The sequence below is a fragment of the Branchiostoma floridae genome, chromosome 4 (genome assembly GCF_000003815.2).
Source record: "Branchiostoma floridae strain S238N-H82 chromosome 4, Bfl_VNyyK, whole genome shotgun sequence".
Taxonomy (NCBI): domain Eukaryota; kingdom Metazoa; phylum Chordata; class Leptocardii; order Amphioxiformes; family Branchiostomatidae; genus Branchiostoma; species Branchiostoma floridae.
In genome coordinates this window covers 22,639,780-22,666,769 of record NC_049982.1, presented here as the reverse complement: position 1 = coordinate 22,666,769, position 26,990 = coordinate 22,639,780, and the positions used below count along the sequence as shown (strand labels likewise).

General features: G+C 42.1%; 1 protein-coding gene across 4 annotated transcripts; it reads left to right on the top strand.

The window, feature by feature from the left end:
- LOC118415008 (dihydropyrimidinase-like) lies at positions 1-26,922 on the top strand. 4 transcript variants are annotated; one of them, XM_035819375.1, is made up of 17 exons: positions 1-177; positions 8,723-8,817; positions 17,188-17,372; positions 17,610-17,774; positions 18,259-18,320; positions 19,002-19,082; positions 19,486-19,554; positions 19,661-19,705; positions 20,104-20,336; positions 20,982-21,123; positions 21,527-21,610; positions 21,871-21,957; positions 22,083-22,181; positions 22,582-22,668; positions 23,060-23,225; positions 24,584-24,628; positions 25,544-26,922. In XM_035819375.1, the coding sequence occupies exons 1-17, from the start codon at positions 16-18 to the stop codon at positions 25,627-25,629; spliced, it is 1,893 nt and encodes a 630-aa protein (XP_035675268.1). In that variant the 5' UTR covers positions 1-15; the 3' UTR covers positions 25,630-26,922. The 4 variants fall into 4 exon arrangements, with proteins under 4 accessions (XP_035675268.1, XP_035675270.1, XP_035675272.1 ...); XM_035819379.1 differs by lacking the exon at positions 1-177 and adding an exon at positions 3,775-4,004; XM_035819378.1 differs by lacking the exon at positions 1-177 and adding an exon at positions 4,271-4,419.
- Positions 26,923-26,990: the final 68 nt, after the last annotated feature.

The window sequence follows — 26,990 nt, the reverse complement described above, 5'->3', positions numbered from 1 at the left end:
GTCGTGCAATTATACATGGGTGCTTACTACGACTCGGGCACTTTGGCTGTGCGCGTCTCGCTGGTGTCCCCCTGGTGGTCACCGAAGCTCCGGCCCAAGATGTGGCCAGGACTCAAGTCCCCGGGCGCGGGGATGAACCTCGGGATCTTCCCGAAGGACCAGGTTCCGCACATCAAGGTAGGTGCTTCTCTACCCCCCAACCCACATACTCAGCTTGTGTGGATATCAAAGAGATACAAACTTTGGCTGAGGGACACCCCAAAGTATTCAATCTGCCTGTCTGATGAGCAAGCCGAAGGCACCTTTCTTAACTTTCTATTCCTTATTGACAAGCGATCTCTTACACCAAATATCTTGGACACCGACAAATTCAAACAAAAAGGGAGACTAATTAGAGCAAGAAACTTGTTCTGAGACACAAGTCTACTTAGGTGTACATATGAGCGTCTTGAGCGTAAAAGTTAGTCTTGGATAATGCTACTTGTGGTAACCACTTTCGATGAGCGATGAGTGCTACCATCGCGTTCATTGAAGTAATTCTGAATGTTTGCCAGAACTCTATGTTATCTTGGTATATCTAATACCACGGTCTATAAGTACATTAGATTCTGTAACCGCATGATTTCTATCGAAACGGAACACTGGTGCTTCTGTTTTTTTAATGTCTACATGGTGGAGAATTGGGAGCTGTGTTATTTTCATGTATATTTGACAGCTACATGCGGTTAGTGATAACACAAGCTGGTAACGCAAGTGGATTGAAGCTTACGGAATCGGCCCTCGTTCGCACCATAACATAAGGCTATAGATATGTGCCTCCTTGTGAAGTTATCTGATGGGTACAACTTGATCATAATATGTACACTACAGGATTTAACCCGGAAACAATGCCCATCACGTATTGCTGATTTTGAAAAGCCAAAAAACGTACATTATGTTTCATGTGTCTAAAAGAAACGATACGCAAGCGAGATGAAGGTACATTAATTGTAATCATTTAAGAAAATACTCGCATACAAAAAAACGTATTGCAAAGAAGGTAATTGAATTGCAAAACGAGAAACATATGGGCAAAAATTTGCCAAAACACAATAGAATCCAAACTTTGTCAAACATTAACTCCCTGTTTTTATTCTATAAAATATTCACTAATGAAGTGCTGTAGCCTTTAGGCTTACCAAAAGGCTTTTCAAAACCATCCATTTCATACATTTGTGTCAGCTACCCGTTTTTATTTTTGGAACTCGTCCAGTATCGTTTCCTACAGCAGAACTGATTCGAATTATTGCTGCAGCCATCCAACACATCGTTTGCTGCTCAGCGAGACACATCCCCGCATGTTTGTGACAGTTTTCTCCGCAAAACATTTAGCTTGCACGGGGATATTTCATGAATGCGGTGAGCAATGATCTGATATAGGAACGTGATAATTTTGTATGAATGCAACTCATGTCGTTGCGTTAGGTCCAACTTCGTTGTGTTAGCTCCAACTTCAATACCAATCTGATATGAACCATGGAACCGTTGCCTGCATTGCTACCATTTATCAACTCTCGGTGCGATGGCCTAGCGAGTAGAGCATTTACCATGCATTCGAGAGTTCGATTCTAAAAACGGTACATACTGCGTTCTCCCAGCATTTGGGAAACAGTATAACAGTTTGACACACACCGCTACCAGTGGACCAGCCTCCTGTTGTAGTGATTGCACAATGTTGTGTTGCTCGATGGCTTAGAAATGGAGATGGGTGCCATCCATGTACATTTGTACTTGAACTTTAACTTTTCATTCCCCATTGTCCCAAAGTAATCACTCCGTCTAGACCCGAGAGCTTTATTGCCCCGACTCCCCGACTACAGCAGGATCAGATATGTATGCAACACAAAGGGACATGACGTGTTCTTATGTCTGTATCTACTAGCCGTCGCCATTCGGTGTTTTGGTAATTTCAGAAATCGCGTGAGGACAATTTCAGAAATTTACTATGTTAGGGTAGAGGTGGTGATCTGAAAGAACCGACTGTTCTACGACAGTGATGGCTAACAGATAGTCTGGGTACCACCTGGATAGTAGTTCGCTCTGACGTTATTGGGACGACTGTAGTGTGCAAGACGTCGGTAGCTTGAGGAATGGATCTCCTCTACTATATAGTTGTTCGCTCCGACGTTATTATACGCTGTATACACTGTCGCTTCTGAATCTCCCTCCAACTTTTATCATACACTATATACAGTCGCTTCTCTGCTATTCCAAAAGATTTGAATATACAGATCCCCAGACGGGTAGCAGAAGCGAGCATAGGAGAGAACTACTATACTGATGGTACCCAGGCTAAGTAAACAGAGGCTCTGTCGACAGGCACTCCGATCGGGATGGATGTCTGCCGGCAGAGTCGCCGTTTGTATTCAAAGGGATCCTGATCTCGATCTCTGTCGACTCTGAAATGCAGTTCGTAATCTTTATCAGTAGAGTCTGTCCGATTTCTACTCTGGTGTACTGTATCATGACATGCATTATGGATACATTATTGCTGAAGTGAAACAGTATGTTGCGCTTTTTTTGCCAAGTTTTTACATCTTGAATGTTTCGACTGTATAAACAACAGTTTTCTAATGGATTTGTTACGATAAAAGATGGTGAATATATGGCGGAAACACTGTTCTTATATGTACTTAATATACAAATAGAATTAAGCCCTAATTTCGTATGTCAAGGTCTCTGTTTTGTTATTTGTAATCTAATTCCAATCCCATAGGGAACTATTGAAGGGTGAAACCCATGCAAATACAAGATTTGCGCATTGGTTTGTTTCTACAAATCAAATCATCACATTATTAATACCTACCCAAGAGAAAAGAAGATTGTACTATTGCAAATAATGCTGGATGAAATAATTCCTTGATGAAAGCATGAAATAATACACACAATTGTTCCTTTCTGTGCCAAACGTTCATTTCCATAGACAATCGTCTGAGATTCAATTAGACCAATCATCATATAAAACCTGACCATTTCCAAGCTGACAAGGGCCATGTCACCCCCTGTAATTGGTTGGAGCTTGGAGCGACATGTCTCTGAATATTCATTCTAACGGACATTGAATCGATAAAAAAGATTACGTTGCTTGTTAACAAAGTGATTTCGAGTGCTGTCTTCTTTTTTTTGGTGAAAATGTGCTTCAACTACTGTATTCTGTATCATTGATGCTTATTTGCTCCTCTGATTTTTTTGTCGCACACTATTTATCTTTTCACAATTAAAGGTCATGCGGCGATGATTAGCTTGGCTGGTCGGATTTTCTCGATACAGTAATGGTAAAATAGAGTATGATAAGTTATAGAAAGTATCCCCAGAAGTCGTGTACGCCATATGCGCATGCGCCGGCACCCAGAATGCACTGCCCGCTTTTCTCACATTACCCCCCAGAGTCTTTCCTCACGGAACATCAGGAGAAATGAACATGTGGAGCGGCGCTGGAGGAAGGCATTCATTCTCCTCACGTACCGTCCCGTGCCACACAGGACCCCTAAACCAATTGGGGAGACAGCAAATATGGCCGGCTGGGATACGTCAGAAAACGAAAAAAAGCCCTGCTTAATTATTCACAATTATTTCCAGGGAATCCGGCCTCCAGGGAACGGTTGCCAATGATGTCATACCCTTTTAGGACATTTATCAGAAGCGTCTATTTTTGACGCGCTGTGAATAAATGATTTGTTGAGCAAAGAAAAGAAATTAAGAATCGTTTTTGCGCATTTGATGAAACGTGAATAATTTCCTGGTTGTTTAGAGCGTATCTCCACCACGGCTGGTGTCGGAGAGAGAGGCGGTTGATGATAATGAAATATTAGGGTTCAGCGCAGTGGGTCACGTGACAGGGGGCCCTGGACGTCGGTCTGTGCGTGGGGGTTCCAGGGAAATTTGGAATTGTCCTTTGCCAGTGTCTGTCGGGTGGTGGTGGTTTGTAGTGCAGAGACGGCCAGGCAGGGGCGACCATGGTGAAGGTAGGCGTGTACTTGACGTTCAGCTTCTCTCTGCTTGGTATGTCATCCGTGTGCGTGTGTGATGCCGCGGTGGGCGCGGTCTCTGTCACAAGCGTTTTTTTCCATACCTTCTCTTTCAAACACCCTCACACATACTAACGTTGAGTCATCGATTTTTTTGGCAACGTTTGAAAGCGTATTTAAAAAAGATGGGAGCGGCCATGTTTGTAAAGCTAAATGCAAAACACAACATGACATCATGGTTGAAAATCGGTGACTTTCTCGCATTTGGTATTCCGTTGACGAAGCGGGAGGCGCTTTTGTGTGTGAGGTATCCCCGTGCATTCTCTCCAGCGGTCTGGGTTCTCCGTGACGCCGGCGGACAATACAGCGTTTCACCGGACCCAACATGAAAACTGGGGTAGCGGGACAGGAGGTCAGTTTGGGGGAGAGGGGGCAAGGCAGGGGATTCCTTACTATGGGTTAGATGCTTTCCTTCCGAGTTTGCACTCGTTTTGCATTACCTTTTTTAACAGATCAAGCGTTATGAGAAAACCTGCACATGCAATGCTATATAAATATGTCATATACATTATATAATAAGTAGCATGTCTATCGCGCTGATATGGCGCTTTGTATGAGATGGTTTAAGCTCACCCTACAAAACTGAAGATTGTTGTGTCATATATCATTGAATGTCAGGGCTTTTTGGGCATGCCCATATACCGAGTGATATAGCTTCTAATGGTAAAATATTGCTCGTAAAATGAAAAAAGCGTAGCAAACAAATGTGGAATTCTGTATTCAAATATTAGAACTACTGACTGAGATTTAGCTTATTTACTGAATGTATTGTTTGATATGCATTGCCAATTATTGTATTATTCCGTATCCATATTGTTCGAAATGTGTATAAATCTGTTCAAGATATAAAACGACTTTGGTAAACTTTGCTGTCTATACATTTCATCTATGATGTCAGGATATGACAGTTCAAAAACGCTCGTTAACAGAGACATAAAAACCAGCGTTATGAAGCTTCCTGACACATATAAGTTACGTAAGTCTCTCCGGGACAGCATCCAAATGTGGAGGGCAGATGGTTCCCAAACACGGGGCCAACCGTTAAGCAGAGGTCTGTAATTTCCATAATTACACGCCACATTTGGAATAAGTGCGGCGACACAGTTCGGTTGACGGGACCCCAGAAATTACCGCCCTGTTGCTGCCGTGTCCTGGTTATGGTTACCCTTTTTGTCATATTCCGCAATTTGTATTTTATAGACCGTGTGATAATGAACGGCGTTCGTCGCGACGCGTTATTAGAAATGGTTGATTATATATGATTACAGAAACATTGTACCAGTAATCAATATGCAAGACCCTATGTACACTACTGATCGCCGCCTTTACACTATACTCTCCAAACAGGGGTTTCAACAGGGGGCTATTAGTAGCTGCGACCACGGTCGTTTTTTAGGAAGGCAAAAGAAAGAAATCGCGGCCAAAACTAGTCCCCGACCACAACCTCTACTTGGAGAATTCTTTTGTACCCAACAGATGGAGTCATTTTTCGTTTGTTTGGTGTTCGTGTTGTTCATTGACGTCTTTTCTGAGTTATGTTATTCTTCGTCCCAATTGCAAGTTTTGTGACCTAGAGTTTATCGTCATACGCATATGTCACAGTTTTATCATTATGACTGAGAAACACGATTGTATTCTGCAATATATAGTGATATATACGCCGCTCTTAATAGGCCCCGTTAATCTATAAGTCTTGCAGATCGGATTCCGAGCCGAAACTAACGAAGCAGAAATAAGTTAATGTGGCTCCGTCTGAACTTACATCCAACAATTTGAAAAGTCATACATATTCATTTCTTCCATTTTGGTGTTGTTGACCTAATTCATCTTTTAAAGAATGTCGTTCTGCATTCAAAGCTTTGCGACCTCAAGTTCTGCATGTTCCAGTTCGTCATAACAGAAACATTGTATCAGTACTTTATATGCAAGCGGATATGTATAGAGTGCTGCTGCCCACTTTCATGCCCACCCACAGAGTAGAAATATATCTTTATTTCTTCCGTAGATACTTTCATCAGGTTGGTAAATTACTAGTATATCTATTTCTGTTTTCTTGTAACTGTCCTGCTTCCCATCTTTACAAGCGTTGTGGCATCGACATCATATTCATACGCATGTCCCAATTTAACAAAGTCCGGACTATCTATAATCATACAGACCGATAAAATCTAGCGGTAATTTCCTGTTAATACATCATACTGTCCACTCATATTAGATAACCCGCATACTGTAATCATATAGCATGTTTTAATAGGATAAGGAAAATGGAATATCCGAAGCTTTCACACGAAACAATGGACGACAGCATCGCAGGACCATAAAAACATGCAACAGATTTATCATTTTCATATAAGAAATGTACCAAAAATAAATACTGTAATTTCTATGCTACCTCATAGATATTGATAAATTTTGCAAAGAAAAAAATTACCATTTCCATACTCCAATGAACATTTTTCTTCCATGATTCGTGACTATGACTCAGAAATTAATATCGCGGTGGCTTGAAATGAATACACATGGGAGTTCATCGAGTTACTAGTTATTGATAAATATCATACCCAAATAATGTAGATAAGGCCGAGTAATAAATATCATTGCGATAAATATTTATCTGTGAGTACAATGTCAGGATTCTTGAGAAAGATAAATTAAAGTCGAAATCGGTCGTCTCTGAGCTGCCATTTTTCCAAGCTACGAATGATGAGTACAATGTCGTTGTTAAAAAATACTGATGACTTAAGATGAGTAAGACATCTCCTCTCTCTTGAAATTGAATATATCTAATTGCCATTTGTTGGAAAGTTATTTTTTTTTTTACAAACACTAACGTGAAAGCTTTATCAAAGTCCAGAACCACTATCATCTGCATGGCAACGTTACTGGTAAAATTATATTGGTTATTTTATAAGTACTTTTTTAGCCTAAATTCTGACCTCCTCTTTGTAAAGCGTAATATTTATAACATGTCCTGTTAATTCATCACTGTAAGTATTGATGCGGTTCAATACGACGCGTCCATGTAGATACTTAAGATCTTTCACATAACCAATGAGCTTTCATCATGATAAAGCTCCGTCACACGACCGCCATTTTGTCTACACGGTCACGTGATCCATAATTCTCAATGCAGTCCCCCTTACCTTGCATATGCTTAATGCATGTCAAAGAAAAAATAATCCCCAAATATATGTAACGGGTGACATGAAGAAAACAAAAGAAATACGGTAGACTAGATATTTTGCATTCGATTATAATAATAATGTTTGTAATAATCATATTTATATTATAGTGATTATGTTTATATTATAATAATGTTTATAATAATTATGTTTTTTAAGTCTGACCAAGGGGACATTATATGACACACCTGTTCTTGTTGCGTTTGTTGGCACGTATACCATTAAATTATCTGGCCTCTACTTGCTAACTCCGTGTTGTAACGGTGAATACGCTGAGGCAATACTTTCCTGTTGAAGTAATTCATCGCATTTTGTGTTATTGAAAATCAATGCAGAGCACTTCAACCCTAAACGACTGCCAATCTGTTGACATCTTGAAAATGTGATAGTCACCTGTATGTCAATCCTTCTATAAATGTGGTAAATTTCAATAGATATTAAAGAATGAATGAAATGTCTGCATGTAAATATTGACGTGGGAAAGACATGGATAATTGACAATGTCTAGATGGCTACGCGTTCTCAACTTAAAACACTGCAATTTTGGTACCGTGAGGGGTCACATCGTACCAATGAGCTTTTATATCAGCTGATATAAAAGCTCATTGATCGTACTTATAACTGGTTCGCCACAATATGTTTTTATATTGCAATATCCGAAAAATATGCATGCGTGCTGCTCTCAAACGAAAATAATTTGCAATATACATTATGTATAGTGGAATGGTAAGGCTTTCAGAAATCTGGAACATAAATGATAATTGTGAAATATTATAAATTCAAAACGCCCCTGCCTACGGGTTCTTTGTAATACCCATCTGACATTTTGGTGACCGTCTACATGTACATGTATATTTCCCGGTAGGTCCCTAATAAAGGAATATTGATGTACAGATATGGTTACAAGATAATTCCATTTGGGGAAATCAGAACAAATGTTGCTCTTTATCTACTGCCGGCACTCGATATCCGTATTTGGAAGTCATGACAGCTGCGCGACTAGAAAGTTCTCCTAGCGACATGATTAAGATTGGTGTAGCACATTTTGATTTCGGGATGGTCCCCAGTGACGTAACCGCATTGGTACGAAAAATGTAATCATGTTCCGGACAAGACCGGTAAATCCTCCAGTAGATGTATGAGGCAATCGTCTCGTGTCATTTGTGAGCTGGTTGAAAATCGCTTTTATTGCACTAAGCTCTGCTGTGGAGAGCGCAGAGCTTTGGATCGTGGCCAAAAAGGAATTGGCCAAGATGTTCCGTTAAAATATTCAAAGTATTAACAAACAAACCACAACCTTCCTTTAGTGGTTAAGATTTAATGGTGCCCTTTTCCCTGGAGAACCATGTGACATTTTGAAGAGGTAAAACTGGAAATTTAAAATGGCCGAATCTTGACCTTAAACTAGCACAAAACAACAACAACTCATATCATAAAACGTGGCATTGTTGTCATTGTGTCCTGTTTGTTCAGACGGCGACCAACAGGATCCACATCAAGGGTGGACGGGTGGTCAACGATGACCAGTCGGTGGAGGCAGACGTCTACATCGAGGAGGGCGTGGTGAAGTAAGTACGCTATCTACGACACCTTATGAAGTCTCTGACACACATAATCGACCATCTCCAGATATCTCCAAATCCAATTTTTGGTTTGAAATTCAACTTTGACCCAAAACGACTTCTACCAACGGAGAACTTCAAGTTGAGTATTTCACTCTTATCATTGGTGGGGCGAAAGAAAAGTTATAATGCACCACTCAGCTCTTTCTAGAACAAAACATTCCCAGTGGAATTTGTCAATCTTGTATGGAAGGACTCAGATGGGACAAAGTTTCGCCCGTAGCAATTTTCCCTGAGCCACCTCTGAGTGAGTAAATTGATTTATGGCTAATGAAGAGTACTGGTGCATGTCACTCTCATGCTCTAGTAAGGCCAACATCGGCGCGCGCATTGATTTTCACGTACCCTACTGGAACCAAGACAAGGATTTGCGACAATAATGTACATGATAGGATAACAGAAAGAAAGAAAAAAACAACACGAGCAGTATGTTGGATAATTAAAAAAAAGATTGTTCCTAAAGGAATAGAACAAACAAGAAATCTTTTAAGAAAAGCTGTGCATTGCCGCGTAATTTATGACTGAACTGCTGAGAGCGACACCTAGCTTCTTCAGTAGGAAGTGCAGCAAAAGGGGATATTGGAAATTTACCTCATTATCATAATTTATGTCACATGAATTATTGGCACATTAAACAGGTTTTGTAAAACTTTTTGACCCACAATGAATATGCATTATTTTTCATTACAAAATAAGTTCCTTCTGATGCAATTTGTGATATATCTTTATATAAACATGGTGAGTTAAAGCGTAGATTTATTACGCTGGACCACATACAGTAACATGCGTCTAGAAGAGCGTTTTAACACTCGCCTGGAATGTACCATTGTCTAACTAAGCCATGAAACTCGGCACGTTGATCACGTTATTGTGACAATGTGTTTTTGCCCGTAAGTATGTGGTTCGAAAGTCGGTCGAACTCTGGGCTTTGATGAGTTGATCTATTGGTTTGCAAGTCGGTTGAACTCTGGGCTTATTGAGTTGATCTAATGGTTTGCAAGTCGGTTGAACTCTGGGCTTTAATGAGTTGATCTAAAACTGCAGAATCTAGTTGCAGCATTGTGGTTTACTTCTGCCCCCGCCCATTGCGTTGACTGGGCTGAGAGGGGCAGAGGTGGTCCATCCATTGTGGGGCGTTCGCCCTGTTTCGCAGCTGCAAAATCTAGTTGCAGCATTGTAGTTTCTGCTGTCCCCCGCCCATTATATAGACTGGGCTGAGAGGGGGCAGAGGTCACCCATTGTAGGACGCTGCTCTGTTTTGCATTTCAAGGGTTGAGACAGACAGTGGTGTCCATTTTGTCTGAGTGGAAATTTCCACTTGGGCTTGCTCCTTGGCAAATTTAGCAATTTAGTTTGAGAACCAGTAGCGCCCGGAGAGGCTGCCTAGTTTATTGGTTCGTACTTGGTTGTTCTTTAAGCGTGTCAGTTTGGTTACACGCCTTCAGTTACGTTACGTTTTCAACCCTTGCTGCCCGTGGAGTCCGTGGAGGCTGTCTGATTTACAGGTAGTGTTTTTCAGGGTCTCTGGCAGCTCTGTCTGCTCATATTTTGGTTCCTTTTTAGTTTTATTTGGTTCTAGTTAAAGCTGCATTATGAAGCGTCCTCTTTCAATAAAAGTTGCCGTGTACCGTGATCGGTTAACGTATGAACAAGTGTTTACTTTGCTGAGCGAGGTTTCGGCTCCCATGAGCAGCATTCAGGCTGTTCAGTCTCTGGGACCAAACTCATTCGACGTGTCATTTTCCTCGGTACACGAGCGTACATTGTATGCGGGGAAACTGTCTGGTTTAGACGCCGTGGATGTGTCATCTTACGCGGCGGCGGAGATAATTGTCACGGCCACAAGAATTCCGTATGAGCTCGATGACAACTATGTCAGGAACTGGTTAAATCAATACTGTGCCGTCATCACGTCCCGTATGGTAACATACCGGGACAGACCGACCATCAAAAATGGGAACCGGCAATACAAAGTAGTTTTAAAGCCGGGATGCAATATCCCATCAGCATGGAAAATGTATGACGGGAGGATGGTTTTCTTCAGGTATGTGGGGCAGCCCCGTACCTGCTTGAGATGCAACCAGGAAGGCCATGAGTCGGCAAATTGTGCAGTAACATTTTGCAACAAATGCCAATCCATTGGGCATTTGGCCATGGATTGTACCAACGATGTTGTGTGCCTCAGTTGCAGGGCAGAGGGACATACGGCCCGCCGTTGTCCCCTGTCCTTCGCAAACAGGATTAAGATGGGAGCCAGTTGGGCTGAGAGCCAAGAGCTCCCGGCAGGTGTGAGTCAGGTCCGTGAACATCATGATGGACGGGTTCCTCAGGCTGTAAATAAGACTGATCGGTCGGAACTGGCCCATGTTTCTGACGCAGAGTCTGGTGTATCTGATCCTGTTTCGCCTCCAGGTCACCCTGGCAGTGTGGACCCGGGTACTTCTTCGGCTGTGAAGTCGGATGTTTCTTCTCCGGTCGCGGAGCCGGAGGTTTCTCCTACGGTCGCGGTGGTTGAGCCGTCTGAGGACGTGCTGTCGGAGGCCGCTCCTTCTCTGACCAAGTTTTCTCCGGTCGCGGTGGTTGAGCCGTCTGAGGACTTGCTGTCGGAGGCCGCTCCTTCTCTGGCTAAGCCTGGCCTTTCTTCCTCTTCTAGCGAGCAGGTACCCTCAACATCTGCTGCTCCGGTACCGGCCCCTCGCGCCCGGTCCCAGAGAAGGAGGCGTAAAGCGGCCAGTCCTATCCGACCTGTTACTCGTCGGTACATGTGTCAGGGTTGTGAGTTGGATTACACAATCACTCTGGAGGTGGTGTCTTGTCATCAGTGCAAGGCAGACATAACTCCAGAATCTGCTCTCCTTGCTTTCTGTGAGGGCCCAGTTTGTCAAAGCGATAATCGCCTCTTTCTTTGTCAGAGCTGCCATGATGGCAACTCTGATATTGCTGACAAAGATTCCAGGAAAAGGTGTAGGGGGGATTCCAGTGAGGGTTCTGCCTCTGCAAAGACTTTGTCGAAAGGAAAAAAGATTCGTAAGGAGCCGGATTCCGACTCCAGTCTTGTTATCGAGGAGTTTCCCTCGGAGAGTCTTCGTTCTGTGGACGGTAACGAGTCTGACTCTACTGTTGGCTCCAGAAGCCTCATCATTGATGAGGATACTTCGGATGCCTCTCAGGCTCCAAGTCCCGATTTGGTAGCAAAGGCGAGAGCCATTGTCATCTCCTCTGACTTGTACAAGAATAAGGCTGTCTTTGTGTGCAACCAGTTTATTTCTCATGGTTGTGACGAACTCTTGCATAGTTTTAGGTCTTTGAAATCTCACCTTGCAAAGGCGCATGGCATCTCCGGGGACGTTGTGCCTTGTAAGGTTGGTAATTGTTCGAGGTTTTTTAAAACCACCATGTTATGTCTCAAGCACCTCTACAATGTCCACCCCCAATTTGTTAACCGAATTGGTGTGGAAGGAATTGATGATCTGTACCACTAATTCCTCACATTCCGATGTTGTTTGACATTCCTTCTCTATGTAGCCTCATGGTTCTTATTGCTACACTCAATGTCTGTGGGCTCCGTAGTCCGCAGAAGAGGAGGCAGGTTTTCGGCTTTTGCCGTCAACATAAATTTGACGTTGTTTGCCTCCAAGAGTGCCATGTTTCGTCAACATCTGAAGCGGTGCTCTGGGAGAAGGAATGGGGAGGCCAAGCGTTTTGGGCATTGGGCTCCTCCCAATCTAGAGGTGTGGGTATTTTACTCTCTCCATCTTTCAATTTTGATGTGGTTAAAAAGTCTTGTGACGACAGTGGGCGTGTTGTCTGTGTCGTCTTGTCCGATGGTGCGCGTAATTTCAAAGTTTGTAACATGTATGCTCCTAACATTTCTGCGGAGCGTACTGGATTTTTTAAAAATTTGTATAAGTTTCTGTCGGGGGCTGAGCCCCTTATTTTGTGCGGTGATTTTAACTGCGTTGAAGATGTTGATATTGATAAGAGGGGCGGGAACCCGGCTCATGGTAGTGGCGGTTCCACCGTTTTAAAAGACATTTGCGCCGATTTTAATGTGCATGACTCTTGGAGACATGAGAATCCTTCTAAAAAGGTCTTCACTTGGAGACAGCCGACCAAAGGTATTGCCTGTCGGCTGGACCGATTTTATTCGTCTAAATGCCTCGTCGTTTCAAACTACTGTTTTTTACCCGCATATTTTACAGACCATGACTGTGTGTCCTTGTCAATTTTACCGGATGTGAAGAAGAAGCCTGGCTTGTGGAAATGTAATGTCTCGATTTTAAAAAGAGACAAAGTTTTAAATGATTTTAAACTCGCTTTTAACAATTGGAAGACTTTGAAACCAGGTTTTCCTTCTTTGCGAGCCTGGTGGGATGATGTAAAGGCTAGAACTCGCTCTCTCCTGATCAGAATTTCTTGTGAACTGGCTAGGGAGAGACGGGAGTCCATGTTTACCTTGAATAATGAACTTGTCGATCTCACCAACAAGATGAACGACGGGGCCTCTTCGGCGGACATCTTGCGTAGGTATGAATGTACTAAGTCTTCCTTGTCCGAGTTGTCCGCTGAGGAGGCTCGCGGTGCTTTTGTTCGGTCCAGAGTCAAGCAATTTGTCGAGGGGGAAAAATGTACCTCGTATTTTGTAAGCCAGGCCTCTTCCCGAAGTAGGCAGCGACGCATTTCTTCGGTCAGAGATTCTACTGGACGTGTTGTCCAAGATGACGAGGAGATTTTAGACGTTTTTAAGCTATTTTATGAAGACCTTTTTAGTGCTGAGCCTATTGATAAGTGTGAGGCGAATAACCTTTGTAACAATTTAGAAGGGTCTTTGGATCCTGATGAAGTCTCTTCATTAGAAGGTCCTCTTTCATTGGATGAGCTTTGGGCTGCATTGTGCAGTATGGAGAATAATAAGTCCCCTGGCAGTGACGGTCTCCCGAAGGAATTTTATGTCGCTTTCTGGGACGTCATTGCCGGGGATCTCCTCTCAGTTTTTGAGGAAGTTTTTTCTTCTGGCGAGCTCTCTCAGAGCCAGAGTTTTGGTGTTATTACTCTCCTTCCAAAAAAAGGGGACCCTCTGGACCCGAAGAACCGTCGCCCCATCTCTTTGTTAAATTGCGATTATAAGATTCTTGCAAAGGTCCTTAACAATAGGCTTAAGATGGTTGCCGCCTCGGTCATCAGTCCTGACCAGACATGCGGTATACCAGGCCGGTCGATACAATGTAACCTACTTTTGATGAGAGATATCATTACATATGTTAATATGAATAACTTTGACTGTGCGATCATTTCTCTGGATCAGGCCAAGGCCTTTGATAGAGTGAATATTGATTTTCTTCACTTGACTCTTACGAAGATGGGTTTTGGCCCGGTTTTCCGCAAATGGGTTGCTATATTGTACCACAACATTACCAGTGCTGTTCTCGTCAATGGGTCGCTATCATCTTCTTTTTCTCTCTCAAGAGGTGTTCGGCAGGGGTGCCCTATGTCACCCCTGCTGTACGCAATTTCTTTGGAGCCATTTGCCGCTACAGTAAGGGCCGACGCTGCGATTCACGGCCTCAGGTTGCCTGGTGGCCGTGAAGTTAAGATCTCGCAGTATGCGGACGATAACTCGGCTATTGTTACAACCGATGAGTCGATCCGCCGGCTCTTTGCTGTTATTGACATGTATAACAGAGGTTCCGGGTCTCTTTTAAATCTTGACAAATGTATGGGTCTCTGGCTAGGTAGTTGGAGGAAAAGACTCGATTGTCCGAAGAATTTTAAATGGACATCTGTATCCATACGTTTATTGGGAGGTACTTTTGGAAGTGTTAATATGCCTTTAGTCAACTGGAGGGAGAGGCAAGCTAAGTTTGAAGCGGTTCTGCGAAGGTGGGACAGCTTCTCTTTATCCTTCGCTGGCAAGGTTGTCGTCGTTAATAACCTTGCTTTATCTACTTTGTGGTATATTGCTCCTGTATTTTCTCCTCCCGAGTCAGTCGTCAAGGACATTACGAGAGCCGTCTTTAAGTTTTTCTGGAGTTATCGTGCAGAACTGGTCTCTAGACAGACAGTTTTGCTACCTTTGGACAAAGGTGGATGGGATCTCATTGATTTTGGAGTGAAGGCCAATTGTTTTTATTGTCGGCCGTTTACCAATATTCTTGACCGGCCGGATCTTCCATGGGTCCAGTTGGCAAAATATTGGCTGGGTTTTTTTGCCCGTCGTTTTGAACCATCATCGTGGTCTAACAGTTCCCCCCACTCTCCTGAGGCTCCACCTCACTATTCTTTGATGCGGAAGCTCACCTTGGAGTTTGTTAATGCTTCTGCTTCGAAGACTTGGGACAGGATATGCACCGTGCAGTCTTTGTACAAAGCTGCCATTTTAGCTCGTTCTCATACCCCTTCCGCTTGTTTTTTAGAGCGGGGTGTTGATTGGTCACTTGTTTTTTCAACGGTGCATAACACTCTCCTTGAGAATAACCTAAAGGAGCTTTCCTGGAAGGTCGCACATGGGGCTCTCAAAACCAACTACTTGACTTGTTCGATTTGGCACAGAACTCCTTCCCCTCTTTGTCCGAGGAGAAACTGTAGAGCTACGGAGACCGTTACCCATGCCATCTGGTCTTGTGGCGAGGTGCTCCTGACCTGGACTTGGGTCGAAGGGTTCATTAGGCGATGGGTGGTCTCTAGTTTTCGTGTTTCTCGCGCGGTCGCTCTCTATGGTGTTATGTCGTCTACCCTGAAGAAGTGTAAGAGAGATGTCTGCACCTACATTTTGGCCGTCGCTCGGTCTAAGATTTGGTGGTCCAGGTGTCAGGCTCTCTTTGACAATAATTTCGTATCTCACATTGAGCTGGTGTCTCTAATCAAGGAGGCTCTTAGGTTTAAACTCAAGATGGAGTTTGTTCGACTTGGTTCTGAAAGTTTCTTGGCTGAGTGGTGCCAATCTGTTAAATGGGCAAGTGTGCGGACGGGAGTTTTGGTTCTACGTTTTTAGAGTCCTTGTCGTAGTAGTCTTTGTTTGGTGCTACAGTCTGTCTTTGCTATTGGTGGATTGTCTGTTAGATGTTCAGTATGTGTGGTCAGTCCTTCACTATGGTGTTCTCCTTCTACTCTCTAGTCCTCTTTATAATTTCCAGTTTGCTTTGATGTGTCGTTTCTTGGCAGAAGGGTGGGCGGGTGCAAGTCTGCCTCGGGTGGAATGGCACATTCTTTTTCTTTGTTTCCATTCATGAGTTGTTTCTTCTTATATTATGATGGTTTTCAGTTTGGTCTCTGTCTGTATTACTAAAACTGTTTGTATACCCAAAATAACAAAGGGCCTTTGGAAGGGGCTTTGGAAGGGCTGGGTTAAAAGGTCCGTCCATTGATCCAACCATGGAAGAAAGCTGGCATAAGGCATTGCCGCTGGCGCGGCAATGCAAAAATATTAATTGTCCGCATCTATGTGTTCAAGTATTTCTTATAACATTCGTGATTACTTGAATTGAGAAATCAGAAATGCACCCGATTGTGTACTGGTAAAATAATTGACATTTAAATGAATGAGTGTCCAAACATCAGAAGATGTCATCTGTCAAACAATAAGGCCTAAATGAAATTAACCTCGTACGAAGAGCGGCGACATATTGGCTGTACGATACTCGTATTAGTTTAATGCATCGATGTCTGTCCGCTGTGTCTGATCTGACATTCAAACACACATCAAGGTTCAGGGTGCAATTCCTTGTAATCACATAGAAGTTTCCATGTTAACAAATAACAAACCATAAACCTTATGATTTTAATTATCTACATATAAAAATATATCTACATCTTTAGATTTTCGTTACTCACGAGGCTACTCAGGAAATTTGATACATGCGAGGAATTATGATTTTAAATCAGCATGATTGATTGGACTGTCACCTGACCGTGTCTTTATAACATCTTTTAATTTGTTCAAAGCACGGGCCAATCAGCGCCAACGCTTAATAAGTACTGACCAATCAGCGCCAACATTATCAAACACTGACCAATCAGCGCTAACGCTTACCAAGAAATGACTAATCAGCGCTCACACTTACGGCTCGGCTTCGTGCCAACTGCAGCTAACATTTGAAACAGCCCAGCGAGAAGGTTTAGTCCAAAATCTTCGTCATGGGCAAAACTGCAAATTAAAAGTGATGAATCGATGATAATGAACGCTGATGTAAGAATACAGGTATCTAATGGGTAAACTTAGTAGGTATCTTTCTATGATAGATAGCTCTAAACCCCGGTCCAATGTTATCCTGTGTGATAACATTATCAACTCAAAGGTGATTTGTTGTTTACGTTCAGGGGAGTGGGGAAGGACATCCTAGTGCCCGGCGGCGCCAGAATCATCGACGCCCGAGGAAAGCTGGTCATCCCGGGCGGCATCGACCCCAACACGCACTTCGAGATAGAGAGCAATGGCGTCACCTCCGTGGACGACTTCTACAAAGGCACTAAAGCAGCGCTGGTCGGCGGTACCACCCTCACAAGTAAGGGGGCGCTCTTACTTAAAATCCGATAGATTGTTTTCGGTCTTTTTGTTTTGGTGTGTTTTCGCGTGAAGGGATTCCAAAGTGTGAATTGGATATGCTTGTGATATATTCTGTAATGAAATTTACAAGAAAACCTGTTGTGGTTTTTCAGTTAATGTATACATAAACGAAACATTCAATATGTCTTCTCACTGGTCACAAATGTCAAGATTTGAATTTTCGTGTTTTTCCCAGTCGACTGCGTCCTGCCCGAAAAGGACGAAAGTCTCGCGGAAGCTTACGAGAAGTGGAGACAGAAGGCTGATGGGAAGGTGGTGTCGGATTACAGCCTGCACGTGGCCGTCACGTGGTGGGGTGAGAAGGTCAAGGATGACATGGCCCTGCTGGCCAAAGAGAAAGGTCCGGTGCACCCTCCAATATCTGCCTATACACCTTTTCCACTGTAGTGTAGGGTGGTAACTTACTGGTAAGCACGATGTGACTGCTGAGGGACCCAAAGTCTGATAGACTTCTCACTTGATTACAATAGATAAAACGGTTATTGTGTTTTGTTGTCCTTTGAAATCATACTAAAATATCTTTGATCATATTTAAATGATCATACCATGGGCTACTCAAATAAAAATTTAGGTCATACACAGAGATTGCTGTATTGTGATAAGGGGGCCTAAGTATTACTATTCTTACAGCAAATTTATTGTTTTTGTGAATTATACATCATGCTTTTGAAATCACAACTAATTTTCTCAGTGTATTCATTCAGCTGAACAAAGTTTATGAAGCAATTATCTATCCACCATGTTCAACAACAAGGTTTTTTTTAGCAGTGCCACAAAGAAAAGACCAGGTTAGCACAAACTGCCATTGTCCTTCATTTCCTCAGGGGTGAACTCTTTTCTAGTCTTCCTGGCTTACAAAGACAAGTATCAGCTGTCTGATAGTGAGGTAGGTCCTACGCTGTAGTTTTACCATCATCTTGTCTCTGTCCTAATTTGCACAAAATGTATTGAGATGTGCTAGTGTGGTCCCTGTCCTTGGTACCGAATGTGTTATGTTGTGATTGTGTTATATCTGTCCTTGGTACTGAATGTGTTATGTTGTGATTGTGCCATCTCTACCCTTGGTACTGAATGTTGTGATTGTGTTGTCTCAGTCCTTGGTACTGAATGTGTTATGCTGTGATTGCGTTGTCTCTGTCCTTGGTACTGAATGTGTTGTACTGTGATTATGTTGTCTCTGTCCTTAGTACTGAATGTGTTCTGTTGTGATGGTGTTGTCTCTGTCCTTGGTACTGAATGTGTTATGTTGTGATGGTGTTATCTCTGTCCTTGGTACTGAATGTGTTATGTTGTGATGGTGTCGTCTCTGTCCTTGGTACGGAATGTGTTAAGTTGTGATGGTGTCGTCTCTGTCCTTGGTACTGATCATGTTTCTTTTTTGTTTGTTCAGAATTGAAACTCTCTCAATGGTATTGAACAAATTTTCAAGTGTCTCTTAGAAATGAGAAATGGTTATTAAGCTGTGACAGTACTAGATACCAGCCATTTTTGAGCCCCACAAAGTGAGGTGAAGTCATCGATGAATTCACTTTCAAGTAATCGATGAATATTTTTTCTGTGCCACCAGCTGTATGAGTTCTTCACACACTGCCGAGAGTTGGGTGTTCTGGCCATGGTGCACGCAGAGAATGGAGACCTGGTAGCTGAGGTTAGCCATTTCCTACTTCAACTCCATCACTTGATAAAAACTCTACCGACCATTAAAAATATCCAAGAACATATACATTTCATTGGAACGAATTCCATCCGTGTCGGTTGTTGATATAGTGCAGAATTAAAAACAAATAAAAATACATGTCAATAAGGTCACAAGATCCAGTCATTTTGTTACTTTCTGAGTAAGACTGTGGAAACTATAGGGCAGTTAAAAATTCGATGCGCTAAACGTCTTGTGTTGGAAGAAGAAATTTTAACTCTGTACTATGTGTACCCTTCATCCAATAGCTGTGCTACATGATATTGTTTTTTGAAGACATTTCTGCCTCATGTATCACCTCATGGTGTTAGTGTCTTACTTAGCTCATGTCCATAACACCTTTATCTACCACAAGATGACGAAGAAGATGCTCGGGATGGGGATCAGAGGACCGGAAGGACATGTGCTCAGCAGACCTGAGGAGGTGAGCTCTATTATACTAGATATTTGATCCCTACTGTGTCGTATGTTTTCAATTCAAATAAGGGGCTACCTTCACAACTGCTCTTGTTTTCTCTCTCTTATCGTAGCTTGAATCGGAGGCTGCACAACGTGCCATCGCAATCGCCAACCGGGTAGGTCACCTCAACCCTTTTGTCATTGATGCTGTGTTTGCACTCCTGACTGGTATTTTTGATATACTTACTTATTGATGGATCAAAATAAAAAGGCACACTGAAGGGTTTATTTATAGGATACATTAGGAAGGGTACAGTTGAAAATTCATAGCACACATATTTCACATACATCATGCGATTGTGATACAATTGCAATGGCATTTGTGGGATGATTGTCTTGCAAAATTCAACTCTCTTGTTGGAGAAAAGACTGTTTTAGATCCTTGTTGGGAGATGTTTATCTCACAGTAGTCTTGATAATTTTATGACATCAAAATGAAAAAAAAACACCTGTGACAAATGTGACTGCACCGTAAAATCTAAAGTATTTCCATCTTGTGTATTTTTGTCCGCAGGTTAATTGCCCAATCTACATCACCCGAGTCATGAGCACGAGTGCAGGTGACGTCATCGCGGCTGCCAGAAAACGCGGGAACGTGGTGTACGGGGAGCCGACGGCGGCCGGGCTGGGGACGGACGGGTCGCACTGCTGGGACAAGAACTGGAAGGTCGCGGCAGCTCACGTCACCGACCCGCCTCTCCGACCCGACCCCTCCACACCCGACCACCTCATGGACCTGCTCGCAAAGTTAGTACCATCTGAGTTTTTCCAAATGTACCATTTTTTTTTCCATGTTCGACCATGGCTCTTCCAAGTATGACCATGGTTCCACCGAGTACAATCTTGATTTTTTCATTGTTTTCCCATGAAAATTTTGTGAAAAATTCAGTATGATCAGCAGATGTCTGTTAAAGGTGAAAACTCTCAATCATGACAGGATTCATATCCAAGAAAATTTTGCAACTCATTGTTATGTTTTGTGCCACATAGCATGGAGAATTTACATTGTTAAACCATTTGCGTAATTTGCTGCTCTGTAGCTTTGTACAGCATGGTTATAGCATGCAAACTTATTTATTTATTTATTTATTCGTTCGGCTGTTTACAGACAGCCAGGGCTGCCCAACTAGCCATAGGCTATTGCAAACTTAAAACGAATGATAACAAAGCCCTTTCAAGATCCAACTACACATGCACTGGTCAAAGACATAAACAAAACACATCTAGACATTGATGTACAAACTAACCCACTGAGGCCATATACATATGGACATGTGTAAAGCATGGTTGTGACAAGAAGTGTTACAAGTCAGGGGCAAGCACCTTGAACTGTGCATGCTCATTCTAAGCATAAAAGGGCTCATTGAAAACCCCAGCCACTTGTTTTTCCAGCGGTGACCTCCAGATAGTTGGGTCAGACAACCGCACCTTCAGCACCAACCAGAAGGCTGTTGGGAAGGACGACTTCAGTAAGATCCCCTGCGGCGTGAACGGGGTGGAGGACAGAATGTCGGTCATCTGGGAACGGGGTGTGGTCAGTATCCCAACTCAACAAAGGTGTCAGATTTTTGCACAAAAGGTTAAGGAATGGGCAGGAGAAATCATGCATAATATAAACTGACTAAAGTTGTAACACACCAGTTTTGTGCTCTTTTCTTGCCTGCTCTTATTACACAGCATGTTGTATGTACGGTCACACTTTATAGTGGAAGTCACTCAACAACAGAAGAAAATGCCTCGACTATATGCATAATGTACAAAATCATGGACTAATAATAAAAGTGGAATCCCCACAAAATGGAGCCCAAGAGAAGAAAATAGATAGTATTAATCTGTATTTGACTTTAATTCTCACTTACCTTTATGTTCAATTTCTCTTGTGATGACAGAGCCGGCGTTAAACACACATTGATGACACTATGTGTTTACTTTGATAGGTTTCTGGAAAGATGGATGAGAACCGGTTTGTGGCAGTTACCAGCACCAATGCTGCCAAGATATTCAACATGTACCCAAAGAAGGTAAGCAGTCTTTCGTGTAGATTTCTGATTTTCTTTTCTCCCTTTCTGATTTCTCTTTTCCAGATCACTCTATTATATCTTTGCAAATGTTCTTTTGTCTTGAGCTTCTTTTTCAATTGTTTTTTGCAAACACCTAGTATCCTTTTATCTAATGACCAGCAAAATAAAGCAATATGTATCTCAGGCTTGTAAATTCTTCGGGTTGTGAGCTTAGCCTGAAATCTCATTTTTTTTGTCTGTTTCTATATCCTTTTCCACAGGGCAGAATTGCAGAGGGCTCTGATGCCGACGTCATCATTTGGGACCCAGAAGCGGCCAGAACCATCTCAGCTAGAACACACCATCAGGTTTGTGGCGCTCCAATTTTTGAAGTGAAATAATGAAGTATAAGGCAGGAGAAATAGGTTGAAAAATAAAACAGGAATAGGTATTCTGTGACGGATAATGTTCCTTGAACTCTACTTCCTTACAGGCGGTTGATTTCAACGTGTTCGAGGGTCTGACGTGCCGTGGCGTACCACTCTATACTATCTGTCAGGGGAAAGTCGTCTGTGAAGACAGTGGTAGTGTGGTGAGTTGTCGTAATTATCCACAGCCTTCCACATACGATTTGGTGATTCATTTTTCAAAGTATTCACCACAAAGTTCTTTTCACCCTATCAACAATTCTTCCAGGTCACATACATTGTACATGCAATCTGCCATGCCAAAAAAATGCATCTGAAGAGCCCTACAATCCGATATCCCTTTATAATGAATGCAGTTCTGTATATCTTTAAAACTGTGTATACCTGAGATACATGACTGTAACATATATTATGCAACCTGACAGATAAATGGTAATGAATGGTAATATTAACAAATTCAACTCTTAAAGCATAATGTTGCTAGGATAGTGATCATGTAGAGTAACAGTTGGTAATTTGATGTCTATTGAGACTTAAGTGTACACTGTCTGGATGTGCCTGTAGGTACACGTGACACAGGGAGCAGGCAGCTGGGTGCCGCGAGATCGGCGCTGTGATCATGTCTTCAAGCGCATCCACGCTCGTGAGAAGGTACACAAGACTTTATAATTGACTGTTTCTTCACCTGAAGTATTGTTTAGGTGCATCTGCCATATTTATCTGTATGCTTACATGTATGTGTGTGTGTGTGTGTGTGTGTATGTGTGTGTATGTATGTATGTGTTTGTGAATGAATGTGAAATGTGTGTGCATGACTGTGTTTGTGAAAGAATGTGTTTGTGTATGTAAGTGTGCATACATTATGCGTGTATGTGTGTCTGTGTGTGCATGTTTGTGTGCATGTGTGACTGTGTAATACTATTAGTGTTTTTGTGCCTGTAGGGAGTAAAATCTGCTGCCTCTGATTTTGTCTGTGGGACTGGAGGTTCACAAAGCAGTATGGGTAAGGGGTTGAAGTCTGCCATCTGTGTTTGTACTGTAGCTCCGTGTTCCAAAGCCCGTTGAGCGGGAGCCGTACGACGGGACGGTGGCAGATGCCGAGCCCGAGGAGCCCCTGAAGGTGGCCCAGCCCAGCAAGCTGACTATGGAGGAGGTGACCACCAGTACCGGGGCACGCGACCTGCACAAGTCTGGCTTCACACTCGCAGGTATGCCACGTTTGTAACAGTTAAGCAGCTTGAAAGTTCATCTGTGTTGGTAGAAGTTATTCTTGAAATAGTTGAACTGTAATTTCCAACACAAAAATTGGACTCACCCAAATTTTCATTCCTTGACAAAGACTGATGCTGTGCAGCTGAAAAGTTGGGTGAGTCCAATTTTTGTGTTGGAAATCACAGTTCAACTATTTCAAGAGTTAAAAACAGCCTTGTATCTTTGAATGAAAGTTCTGATGGTAATGGACATAACAAACTTTAAGATTTTATATGCTACAGTATTGTCCCACACACAGTAAAGCACTTACCAAGAAATTTTGGATCAAACTGTTTTCTAGTTGAAATGACCCGAAGCCTATGTCATGTGACCTGAACAGAAGTGCGACATCAGCAATGGTTTAAAAGGCGCATGACTGAAAGCTTAAAGATGCATATCAACAATCAGCATGACATTTAACTTGGAACTAATAAGGACATTTAGCTTGCAGACAATAAGATGGGATGAAATCACAAGTAATTAAATGCCAATATTACACATTTCAACACTGTCCTCCATTGGACTGTACATTCTGAATGACTAATTAATGATGATAATCATTTGTTTCCCTAGATTGTTGTTGGCAATTTGTGTAATACCAAGGAGGTTATCTCTATATAACCTCCTTGGTAATATCTTTTGTTGGACCATTATGAAAGAACAAAATAACACCTCATTTTCACTGTTCAATTTCCGATCCATGCACAATCCTTTATTTCTAAGGCCACACCAGTTAAATTTCTTGGATATCAGATTAACAAAGGAAATCAATGGCTGGTAAAAAAACAGGCATCCTGTGATAGTCATCAAGTCAGCGTAAGAAAGTTGGTCACCTTTTCAGTTTGAAACTCTTAATGTAGGGCAACTTTGAGAACCAAGAAATGAAACTGGTGTGGCTATGAGTATGAAAGAATACAACCTTAGATAAGTTGGCGCAGAAACACCCAATCCTCTGCCTTCATTCATACCTTCACAACTGTCCTCCTCTTTATATCCTCTCTAAATCACTGGCAAAGCTGCAATAAGGGTTTCTCAGACACCCCAGCGTGCAAAGTAATGAAAACCTTGAACCCCCCGTCCTAGCCTCAGTCATCTGACCCATGACATCATTGATCCCTTTGGATCAGCCCTATGTTCCGACAGCCTTTTATTCCGACAGCCATATTTTCAGTCACCCTGCCCTATGTTAGGGTTTTGGAGTGTTTTGGAACATAGAGCTGTAGCCCTTCCCCTTTCATTTCACTAGAAGAAAATGGAAGAGCCAAACTTCACAACCTTTTCTCTGAGCCCACTGATGTTGTGTCCGATTATGTAGAACGCGGGATCAGAGATCTCCGCAAGTCTGGATTCAGCCTGTCAGGTAGCTATGTGTGTTTCTCGTCTCCAGTCACTCCATCAAAACTGCACATTGTCCTCAGTTTCATCAGCTTACTTGTAGTTGAAAAACAATCAAGTCTGTAACATTACACGTGGGCAAATTAGTTTAGCTGTTGTCTGCAAGAATCATTCATCACTTTCACATTGTAAGAAGTGGCTGTCAATTCATCCCTATTTAAAGGTAGAAAAATAAAAGCATTTGTGGCAGAAGCCATAAGAATAAAATGCCTTATAAAACATCATCTTGAAAACTGCAATTTTTATTAGTTGTCTTTACTGCATCAGATTTTCAATATCTTACTTGAAACGAAACATATGTTGAAGGATCAAGTTCTATTTCTCTGACATGCAAGGAAATTATGTTTGCTCTCTATTTATGTTTGTTCTCTATTCACAACCTTCTGTCATGTCATAGTTTTGTTTTTTTATAGAAAATATGTTGTCCTTTGCTTTACTTTTCCCAGGATAGCTACATGTATAACTGTTGTCTCTAAAGTTATGTCCATGCTCACAGTGAAATGCAATTCTGTCACACTCTACTGTCTCATGCATAAAAAATTCTGTTCTTGAAATGCATAAACACAAGTTTTACTGTGATTTTTCGTAAGGAAAAATGCACAGAGCTAATTTTTGGAACAAAGTTTAACCTCCGTTGCAGTCTTTGAACAGGGCTCGTTTATATTGGGGGGCGGGGGGCTGGTTTGCAATGTTCAACATTGGCTAGGTTCTCTTATGCCAGGAAAGGGAGTTTGCTGAGGAAGGGAGTTTGCAGTGAACCAGACCTACATGTACCACCCCCCACCCCAAATGAAAACAGTCCTGTACTAAGACTGCAATGGAGGCTACTGTACCAGTACTGATGAACATTCATGACAGACCTCCTTGCTTGCTGTTCCAGGTGAACAGGTTGACGACAATGTTCCCCGTCGAACCGGGCAGCGCATCACCAAACCACCAGGGGGCAGCTCCAGCATCATCTTCTAAACTGTCCAGCAACTCAGCAATGGAGTTTTAAAGCACTTCTCCAACCCCCCTATCTTTATGAAAATGGTATAGTCGGAACTCCATGAAATATGCCACTTTGTTGCAGTTATGGAAAATTCTCACAAGATTCAAGAAAAGGAATGATAAGCACATCACTTACTGTACTTCAGCACATACTACCTTCTTGACATAAAGAATAAGAATAGATAGGAAGATGGTTTCAGAACATTTTGCAAACAAGAGCAGCATTCTTAATCAAATTTGATGACAATTTCCCACCTTGAACATTTTTCATGTAACGTTATATCCTAATATTACACTACTTATAAACGTAATTCTGAAAGAGCTCTAATGCTAGCATCTGTCTGCATTTGTGCAGTGCCTGACGTTACAAGTCGTGCTGTGCCACTAACAGAGTGGACTATAGGGCAGTGTAACCAACAATGTAATGTTAGTGATTATCGTTAGCCAATAGGATGTCTTATTGACAATGTATACAACATGCATAGCAAAGAAACAGGCATGTGTCGGCAGCTTGATAAACTGGAGGACTTTGCATTAATACACATGGAGAGGGGCCATTGAAAAAATACTTCTTATAGCCAAAACATTCACAAGTTGACTTCCTTCGAAATAACAAACATAACTTTAAGGTAGAATCTAATTCTTACAAACATTTTTTGTCATATTGAAAGCCTAGTTTATAACTACTTTTTCCTCAAATATTTCAGCCAAGGAAGCCTGAACTGCTCTTTTTACAATAAATGATAAATCCCTGTGTATTTGACTCGAATGTCCCACATACCCCTTTCATGCGTATAATGACAAGTCCCTGAAAACAAGCCTCAATACTTGGTAAGATGGTGCCATTATTTTCTTTACCGAACAATGTACCTGGCGTACACTGCCATAATTCTGTTCAACCAAAGTTTTTTTTTATAATTTGTGTCCATTCATAATGATTGAATGAAGATGTTGACTGTCTTCCTCTCAACCAATCAGACTACAATGTCAGATGTGTAACACATTTTGATTGGTTGGTCGTTGACTTGTGATGCCAAATACGTCTGCTTATTGGTCAAAGTGCTGAAGTAGGACCCTGTTGTCTTGTTGCAAAGTGAGCTTTTACAGATGTCCAAGTTTTGGAAAAGAAGGCTGACTAAAGTACAGTTAAATGCATGTTACTGTTGATTTGTAACAGGTATAAGGAGTAATGTTAGAGACAATTTAACGTGAAGATAGAGCTACTGTGATGCGCTTGGTCAACGTATTAAAGCCAGCTAATCATAAGCTAACTTCTGTGTGTGTTTCCTTCTAATAGCATTACAAGTAATCTGGTACAGACGTAATTCATAAAAGAC